The 10170-nt window shown below is 44.2% G+C and overlaps 1 protein-coding gene across 1 annotated transcript; it reads right to left on the bottom strand.

Moving 5' to 3' along the window:
* Nucleotides 1-3021: 3021 nt before the first annotated feature.
* Nucleotides 3022-3822, bottom strand: LOC147967068 (uncharacterized). Its single transcript, XM_087531030.1, has one exon. The coding sequence runs from the start codon at nt 3820-3822 to the stop codon at nt 3022-3024; it is 801 nt and encodes a 266-aa protein (XP_087387156.1).
* Nucleotides 3823-10170: the final 6348 nt, after the last annotated feature.

The following is a 10170-nucleotide window of genomic DNA, read 5'->3' as shown; positions in this document are numbered from 1 at the left end:
AGCAGTTTCTGGGACTGTGACATGTGGTCATCCTTCTATGATTGGTTATATATGGATTATATATGTTAGGCCTGTGGAAAAGGACTGAAGAATCCATAGCAAGAACTGAGAGGCTATATAATTTTGCAGGGGCGTACATGTTGGGGATTTCTTATTTGCGCGTCCATTCCTTAGTTGCCTTACGAGTTTGTCGTTTGTTCCACTTAAAATGTCCACAACTTCTTTGAACTTTCCAAGGCCACTTCCTTGTTGATGTGTTTGCGCCATATGATTGTAGAAAGCACCTGGGATATACTAAGCAGAGTGGTGCCTTAACAGCTTCTTGCATTTTGTTGCACTTGCATCTCAGCAATTACACTGAAATCTGGTTTCTCTGGTTGTGCTACTGACATGCCTTTATATTTCTTGGCAGATTAACATATTCAAGTCAAGATGGTTAGGTTTTGGAAAAAGTTGACGGCCGGCCAAGTTCCAGAGTGGAGAGGGTACGATTCAGGTTATTTTTCCCACATTGTACTAACCTGTATCATTGAGTTCTCCAAATATTCTGTCAACTGCTTCTGATGAAACTTATCTCGATTTCTTACCATGTTTACTGAACAAGAAGATAAAGAAACATTGCAATAATTGAACATTGCAATTGAGTGCCCATCTAATTGGTGTAAAAAAATTGCACACTTGGCCTTGGCTACCAATTTTTTAACGTTGCATTTCTAATTCAATGTTTACAGTTACTATATAAACTACAAGCTGATGAAGAAGAAACAAAAACAATATGGGCAGCAGCTCCAACTGGGAGAGAAAGACCGTCGCCGTGTTCTCAAGGATTTCTCAAAGATGCTTGATGATCAGGTAATGCTAAGAGATGGATCTCTGCCAATTCATTACTTCATTCTCCCTGATCTGAGTTTAACCTGCAGAGTTTAGCTTTTGTGTGGTGCGGACAGTGCAGTGACAGGGGTTACAGCCTTGTGGGGTCTAATACATGTTTCTTACTACAGCTTTAAGCTTCGCTGTCATCTAACTCTTTCTAGTTAATTTTTGTTATCTGTCTTTGAACCTATAAATATGGGTGATCTGTGCACTTGTCATCTCCTACATGTGTTTCCTGAACATGTCTAAAGCTTTTATAAGAAATGCAGTTCTGAGCTCAGGCAATCGTAGGATGACTAGACACATACTACATATGATTTGAGATGTATATGTATGCTAATTGATGTTTCGAGGGGTGCTCATATACTTCCTTGGCAACATGGAAACTTTCACATTTGGTCTAGTTGTCTCTATGGGTTAGCGACTTAGCATACATGTTGTAATCAACTTTCACATTTGCTTCTCTGACAAGTAAGGTCTACTTTCATTCATAGGTAGAAGATAGCAACAGAGTGGGAAGGTTTGTGCAGAGATCTTACCTCGAGGTTATCGCAGATGCGCACAATATGACACTGAATTGGCCAAGAATAGGGAGCTACAAGATGAACTTTTAAAGGTTGGTTCCATTTTCTGTATATGCCTTGTACACTCTTATATTCTCCCATTATTGAAGTCTGCAATGCTTATGGGACAATCTTTGTTTGTAGATTAAGACCTCACTGTCTGCTTCAACGAAGAGATTTGAAGAGTTGCAAAAGGTAATTTTGGGGCACATTTCCATTGCTGCAGGATAATGAGATGTTGATCCATGACACCGAAGTGCAATTGCGGCAGATTATCTCTATTTTTCCTTTTCATTTTTCTTATTATTGGAGTGAGAACAGGTAGAATGAGGAACTGTGTGATAGTAGATACAACAACTGTAGTAGAAAGAAACTTATGTTTGCAATTGTTAATGACATATATACTTGCATGTTCTTTGAAGTGGTCAATCGTGAGTAGCAATGCATAATGATGGGGTTTTGGCTCATTTATTGGCTTCGGTGTCCAGTTAACCATGAAATAGGAGTCCATGTCAATTATGTATGCTCTTACTGGATGTGCTCTAATGCTGGTTTATTATAAATCTTGTATTTGTAATGATGTGTACTGGTTTATTTTTTAATTCCTAATAAGTTAGTAGTAGCGTGGGAAGGAAACTGAGCGCTACTAGTGTATAGGATACTAGTAACGTTGGTTGTTTACCCACGCTACTACTATTTCATTAGTAGTAGCGCGTGTACATAATAGCAGTAGTGCGGGTTTAACCCACGCTACTACTAACTATTAGCTGTAGCGCGATACTAGGAGCGCGGGTACCCATGCTGCTAGTAGTTATTTTACCCGCGCTGCTAGTAGCCTTTCTCCTAGTAGTGTATATACGGGATAGAGTACACGAGTTAGTGCACGATACAAGTATAAATAGTAGTGGCGTGGATTTTGGGCGACACGCCACCAGTAATGACATAGTGGTGGTGTACCAAATATGTCAACACGCATGGATGAAAAATGAGGCATCACCAATTAAAGACGTGGCTAGCATTTTCTACACTAGTGAGGCCACATCCTTCTAGTTCTGGATTGAAAGGGTGTCACACCGTCGGCAGGCAAAGGGGTTCCCCAAGAACCTGAATGAACACGTGTCAACCAGGAGTAACAGGAGAGGGACACCATCATTGGACAAAGCACATTGAACTCTAGAAGAGACCCGCCATTGTTATGACATGACAACGCAGAAGACGAGCATCACACCAAAGGAACATGAACCAATTCAACACTGAGAAAGGTCGGCATAACTACATCATCGAAACTCAAGAAAACTCCGCCACGACAGCCACCAACACATCCCAACATGACAAACGATCTCCCAGTCCAAGAAACCTTCATGAAAGGGAAGGACGCCGTACCTCTGCGTCATCCCCAAGTAGGATCAGATTGTCACATATATTTCTTTGCCCATTGCAAAAAACAAAAAAGAGCTGGACAAATTCCAGTAGTACATTGCAGATTTTAGAATCTGGATGGTCCAATATATGATAAAGGTTGACATTCATACTTTATAGACTCGAACTAAACCTAGAAGTGCCATAGTGGATTATTCTTAATAGTCTAGAAATCAGGAGGGAGAACCCACATGCCACATGGAGGGTAACCAACTACATAAGACCCCGCTGATTTGATCTTCTGCGCGACATTGTCACCGTTTTCGTCTTCCATGGAATACACACGGGTGCCATGGCCGTCCAGACTCGTCAAGTATGTCACATCATCTGCATAGATGAAATTTCTCTGCACCCCACCACGACCAAACGCGGGCACATACACTGCCTTGGACCACATTTTCCCAAAAAACAAGGCACAATCACCCAAACTCGTTACCTCCTGCCACTTGTAAGTATAGTCTGTTTTTGATTCTTCAGCAAGCTCAAACAACTTGAATAAAGGCTCGCAGTTGCGCGACGGAAAGGTCCTCATCACCGCCACCAGCTTGTCGTGTAGCTCAACAATGCAGTCCGGGAATCCGTCAGAGCCTCTAGGCATTCGGATCAGCAGCTCGTCGGGTTCGCCGATGACCATTGGCCCGCCATCTTTGTTCAACCCTATTTCAAAGTTGACAAGGTCACCCAGTTGGGTGATGCCATAGAGATGTCCATGGTGGAATAAAATGTCTGAAAGCCTCACTCCATCTAATTCTTGTACTGTCCACCCGCCATTTGGGCAACCAACCCTACAAAGGGCGAGACCATATTGCAGGGTGATGGCAGCGAGGATGCAACTAGTTGTGGTGGGTGATTCCGAGAAGACAACCTTGCTGATTATGTCTCTCCAGTCATAATATGCAGACATCATGTCCTTGAACATTGAATTTGTCGAAGGGTGCGGCACCACGACGGCGGAGAAGAGGTTCATGATCACAAGCTTCAGATTGTGACCAAACGCCGCAACCCAGCCACCATCGTAAGCTCCCACGAACCGCTTGCGGATGACCGCCTTGGTGTGCAACCGGATGCGCAAGACCCCACATAATTACGCTCTGAAAATACCATGGGCACAGGGGGAGGGGCACCATCATGGCACGCCCGAAATACGGCTTAACCGCACAAGGGGCTGCCGATTTTGTCATTTTTTCTTACTTTCAGGACTCCACCCTCCGGAGGACCGGGTCGGCAGTACGATTGCCACACAAACGATACAACAACCAGGGAAGCAGAAAGCTATGCCGCACTATGGAACTCCCAGATGGTCTCTATAACGAGCAGTATACCAGTTTTACACGCCATTCCGCAGCCTGCCCCCGGAGGGGACATGTTAAATAGTCCCATCTCATGCTTACCGCACTATTTGTATCGTTCTGCTTTTGCAGTAGCCGTTTAAAATAAACAATGCTTAGCTACAGCTTATTATTGCATTCTCTATTCATTTCCTTTTCAATACATATGTTCAGTTATGACATTTAGCACCCGTACACTTTGGTACGGTCAATACGCCAGGGGCTCAAGCACCCCATAATACGGCATGAGAAGTCCGAACACTTTCACAAGTGCGGCCCTCCGAACTTATAGCATTATATGCATCAGCTCCGAATCATGTCTTTGGTCAATAGTTGGGTTTGCCCGGTTCCCATGTTTTGGTACCTTATGTTCCGCTATATCGGCTAAGGTAGCGCTGGGAGAACTACTGCGATTGTGCCCCGGTTGAGCTGGGCTAAGCACCTCAGTAGAGAAAGCTAAAACTGACTTCATGATAGGGTGAGAGCTGGTCGCTGTTCGGGAGGTTTCGATTCCCTAAAGACTTATGCCGCTTAGAGCTAGGAGTCGGCTTTGTCCGGCCTAGGCGTGTATAGCGCCCCGAACTCGGCCTTCCGAACACTAGGGGCTTCGCTGAAATTTAAAATTATAGAATTCTCTGGCTAAGTGAGAGTGATAACGCATTATAGTACGATTGCCTTGTTCGTTGTGCTGAGCACCTCCCTCGATGGACCCAAGAATGGGAAAAAGAGTGCTCAGGTTTATCCCGAACACCCTAGCACTCGTGGCATGGGGGCTGAAGCCGACGACTCGCCATCTCTCAAATTTAATAAACGGCCGCATAGAAGGTAATATTTTAAATTAAACAAGCGTTGCATAACGCATATGAACAAGTTTTCAGCATACAGGATAACGCAAGCAAGTTTACTCAAATATTACATCTCTGGCACATTCATTCGCCACAAGGCGGGCACCCTTCAGGACACCCTCATAGTACATCTTGGGGTGGCGATGCTGATTGGCCCGCGGTGGCCCGTCCTTCACCAGCTTCTCCGCGTCCATCTTGCCCCAGTGCACTTTAGCACGGGCAAGCGCCCTAGGGGTGCCCTCGATGCAGGCGGAGCGCTTGATAACTTCAAGCCACGGACAAGCATCCACCAGCCGCCTTACCAGCCCAAAGTAGCTCCCAGGCAGAGCCTCTCCAGGCCACAGCCGAACAATGAGGCCCTTCATGGCCTGTTCGGCCACCATATGGAGCTCGACCAGCTGCTTCAGCTGGTCGCTCAAGGGCACCGGGTGTCCGGCCTCAGTATACTGAGACCAGAACACCTTCTCCGTTGAGCTCCCCTCCTCGGCCCGGTAGAAGGTGGCGGCATCTGATACGCTGCGGGGCAAATCTGCGAATGCTCCTGGAGAGCTCCGGACTCGGGTAAGTAACAAGTAATTCGCTTTCACGTGCTTGCTTTGCATAAAGAATGCCTTACCCGCCTCTATCTTCTTCATCGCCTCAATTTCTTGGATGGCTTTTTTGGCTTCAGCCTTGGCAGACTTGGCGCTTTCGAGGGCCGTCGCGAGCTTGGACTCTCGCGTCTTTGAGTCAAGCTCCAAACTCTCGTGTTTTTTCACGAGAGCCTGGAGCTCTTGTTGCACCTCGCCAACCCGCGCCTCATGCTTTTCCCGCTCGCACTACACCACGGTCAAGTTTTGGCGACACATCTATCTGTTGGCATATGGTACCTTTGCCGACACATAACTTGAAGCTAACACATATGCTGGCAGAAGATAAAAGAGTCGGAGGACTTGCTGTGGGCAAAGGTATTGCCGACAGAAGTTCACTTGCCGATACTTTCCTAGTTGGCATACACCCTATCTACGCCGACACATGGTCTGTCTATGTACACCCCACATACGCCGACGCATGGTCTGTCCATGTACACCCTACCTATGCCGACAGATGGTAACTCAGCGTACACCCTACCTATGCCGACACTTAGTATGTCTAGCAAGGTCTTTAGCATTGCTGACACATGGTTTGTCTAGCTATGGGTGTACTTCTACCTACACTTTTTCTACATGGCTAGAGGTGTACCTTTGTTGATAGTTTCTCTGTTGGAATGTTTTTCCCAACAAATAAATTGTTGATAAGATGGTGTGTAGCCAAAACAACAATTGGATGCTGCTCAGATTGAAATATTATACAATGCTCAAATGTTATACACAAACAGGATCAAGATGAACACATATTGCACAAGCATTGATAATATGTTCACAAACATACATATATTGATCATAAGTTCAAAAACAGGACAATCTTGACAAAGCAAAGTTTGGCCATTTGGACCACCATCTAGAAAACACAAGCCACATAAAATGGTCCAGAACAAAGTCACACCCATGAGCACAAGATATATGCTCCAAATCACTTGAAGCACCAAATGGTCCAGAACAGACATAAGATTCATGATCGCAAGTTGGCTGGTCCAAAATACTGCAAACAGCCAAATGCTGTCGAACACTCCGAAGTATCACATCCATGCACAGTAGATGGTTGAGTACTTGAAAATGAATGGTCAAATTCTCATATATTCACTCCAACGATTTTGTGCACTTCAAAGTTTGAAAATAAATGTCAAAATCAAATGTAGTCGTATGTTGTCTAATGAACTAGAATTAAAATGTATAGCTTCAGACCAAAAAAAACTGCAGTATGTGAAGTTCTGTATATGCCATGTGATCTTTAGATTGTGACAATCAAAGTGTTAACACCAAACTGATAGATGTATGCTAACTACTAAGCAATCTATATGAGCATCAGATTACGTCATGTGATTTCATATTTTTAATTTTAAAACTGCAGTATGTGGAGTTCATTTTTATATACAAGACACAAAATGTTATCTAGTGATGCTATAATTTCACAAATAGGTTTTACAATTTCAGATACACTGAAGTGTTATGTGTGACACATTTTCCTCGCTTGCCATTTGGTTTACTCTGACGTACGATAGTTAATCCATGTACTAGTGTTCTTAGTTCAATATTATCTGATCGATAAACTAGCTAAATGACAGGAAAATCAGTCTTGGAGCATTTGTGTGCTCATCAAAAATGAAAAGGGTTCCACAAGAGAACTATGGAAAATGGTTCATGGGTTGTACATATTATGTGTAAATCAAATGATAACATACTCGCATCGCATGTTTCTTATGCAAACTATTTCAGTTCATAGGCTGCTTCTTCCACTGCACGTTGCTCTGAAAAGTGTGAAGACATGTATCAACCACCCTGTGAAGACGAAAACTATGTTTAATAATATAGATAACTCGGCTGATCCTAAATCAAATTAGAATGTAAGCCAAGGGAATGCAAGTTATGTCCTTGGTAAGTTTATTGTATGAACTTTTCAAATGCACAAATGATTTTCAGGTAATATTAGGCCATCACCAGAACAAACACGAATATCTCACAAAAGTACCATGTACGGACGTTATTAAGATTTAAGTACTGCCTTATTCTTGAACTAGATCATCATTATTATGATTGAACTTCTTGTATCTTCCTACTGCTTACAATCAGAATGGGATTGATAGGCTATAATTAGTTATAAATATGCTCAACCCACAAATTAGCCATCTTTCCCATTTTAAGCAGACATGTTAGCATTAACTAGAAGATTTCGTCAACTATATTAATATATGTGATAGCAAATAATGTACTAAAATGGAAGCGATGCAAGTATTAGTGCATCAAATGGTGATTCTGACACTAAGAAGATATTTTCAATACACGAAAAAACGGCGAGTTGGTACAATATAGAAACACATTTATAGTGTATCAAGTTTGTTTTCTGCCTCCAGTTCAATTTAACTGCTGCCAGAAATATAAGATAGATGCCATATGAAACCAAAAAAAGGAAAATGCTACCGGCAAGTACGGAAAAAGGAGGATCGACACCTGAAACCAAAACTCCCTTTGGTTACTTGTATCTTCTATATACTTGAGTTACTATCTGCTGAAAGGGGCATTTTCATGAATATTGGAACAACTGCATGATCTGGTTGATAGTACGTATGAGATAAATGGCCAATCATTGCAGAAATATAATTGGGGAGGGCAAGTAAAGATAGCGGGCTAGCTGACAAATATTCAAAATACTACGCCCGCTGTAAAGAGCGGTCTTATGAAAGTTTACAGAGGGAGTACAAATGAGGGAAGCATCATTACCTTCTCAAGACTTCCAAATTTATGAGATATATGAAATTTCGGCACCCATCGTCTGGCAACCTAGCAAGCTTGAATAAAATTGGAGTGGATTCCTGTCAGGCTGATGCCCATGTCAAAGTACCATGTGCAGCATGAAGATGGACCAGGCATAAATTGCAGATTAGAAGACTCATCAAAGAGTGAACACTTGTTGCAGGATCAGGCAGACACACCATTGATGCCATGTATGAGGGAGAAAACATAGCAGCCACAAGTGGTGCGTTCTGTCAACAACAGATGCAGTGTCGTGAGATCTAACAAAAACACCGGTGGAAAGAATTCAAATCAATTCCTGTTTTGTAGTCAAGGAAACAAATAGAAGTATAATAGAGCACACATAATTCCACAATGCAGATAGGATGGGAATACAGATCATACTGCTAAGTGATGAAACTTTAAGCTTACAATTTGATAATTTATAGTTGCAAATTTTTCCAATGAGAATATTTCACTTCAGACCTTTGATTGTGCAACTGACGTTTCTGTAGTGAGTTATATACCTATCAAACCTGCTACAAACTGGGTTAGAATCTAATTTGCACCCAAAATTTTGAAACCAACTCGGCCATCTATAGCATCAACGAGAGCTTATAGCCTACATGCTAGCTACAAAAAGAGGTGGTACTCCAGAATTATTATTTATTATAGCAATATCGTTAGTATAGCTGGTTACACATATATCTGATTAACTCATGATGCTGATGCAGACCTAGAATTCAGAAACTTGCATGCTTAGAATTCAGGAACTAAATTACCATGTCAATCTAGCCATCGATCGGGCCAAAGAATTAGAAAATAAAACAAGGTATGATTGCTTTGCTTGTCAGTAGTATACGTATCCAACTAATAACCACTGTAATACTACACGCTCTTCTTACACAAAAAGGTGCTGATTAAGTGAGAAGGGATCAGGTTATGCTTCTTTCTTTCTTTTTTGCCGGGAGGATCAGGTTATGCTTCAGATCAACAACATGTCCAAACCACTCCACAGCAACTACCAATGGTACAACTCTCAAGTTACAGCAAACTAGCAGTTCGATCTACTAGAGACACATGGTGGTACTCACGGTTGGAAAAACAAGAACAAAGAAAACAAATTGGGGGTCCCACCATCAGTGCTTACCTAGCAACGCCCACTCCCTCCAGCCCGAGGTGCAAGGCGACGACGGACGGAGTTGTCGGAGGCTGTGACTCCAAGGAAGGGAGTAAGGGATGGGGTCGGGGACTCGGGGACGTGGAATGGGATTGGGGTTGGGGGCGGTGGACGGACGGATCTTGGGGACGGATCTCATGAGCCTGGAGATGGAGCCCGGGAGCACAGGGCAGAAGTCGAACAGTAGCAGGGCCGACAGCAGCGGCAGCCCGGAGATGGAGCTCCGGCGGCAGCAAGAGCCCGGATATGGAGCCCCGCAGCAGCAGGTGCGGCAGCAGCGGGAGCCCGGAGATGGATCCCCGGCAGCCGCAGGACGGGGATTGGCGATGACATCGGCTAGACGTCGGGGGGAGGGCGGTTGGGCGCGGACGGCAACTGGATGGACAGCGCGAGGACGACGCCTCGATCTAGGTCTGGAGCTCAGGGGATTGAGTACGGCGGATTGAGGACGGGGTGGAGCGCGAGGCCGGCGGGGGGGGGGGGGGGAGGGCGAGCTCCGGGACGGGGGATTGAGGACTGGGTGGAGCGCGAGGCCAGCGGCGATGGTGGCAGAGGATTGGATCGAGTGCGACGGCGGCGGTGGCAGGCACGGGT

The sequence above is a fragment of the Triticum urartu genome, chromosome 6A, assembly GCF_056163025.1.
Source record: "Triticum urartu cultivar PI428250 chromosome 6A, HENAU_Tu73, whole genome shotgun sequence".
Lineage (NCBI taxonomy): Eukaryota > Viridiplantae > Streptophyta > Magnoliopsida > Poales > Poaceae > Triticum > Triticum urartu.
The sequence above is the reverse complement of the archived record's forward strand: the minus strand, read 5'-3'. Positions and strand labels throughout refer to the sequence as shown.

Coding starts and splice junctions, on each gene's coding strand:
- LOC147967068 (XM_087531030.1), bottom strand. CDS start 3,822: ATGAACCTCTTCTCCGCCGTCGTGGTGCCGCACCCTTCGACAAATTCA.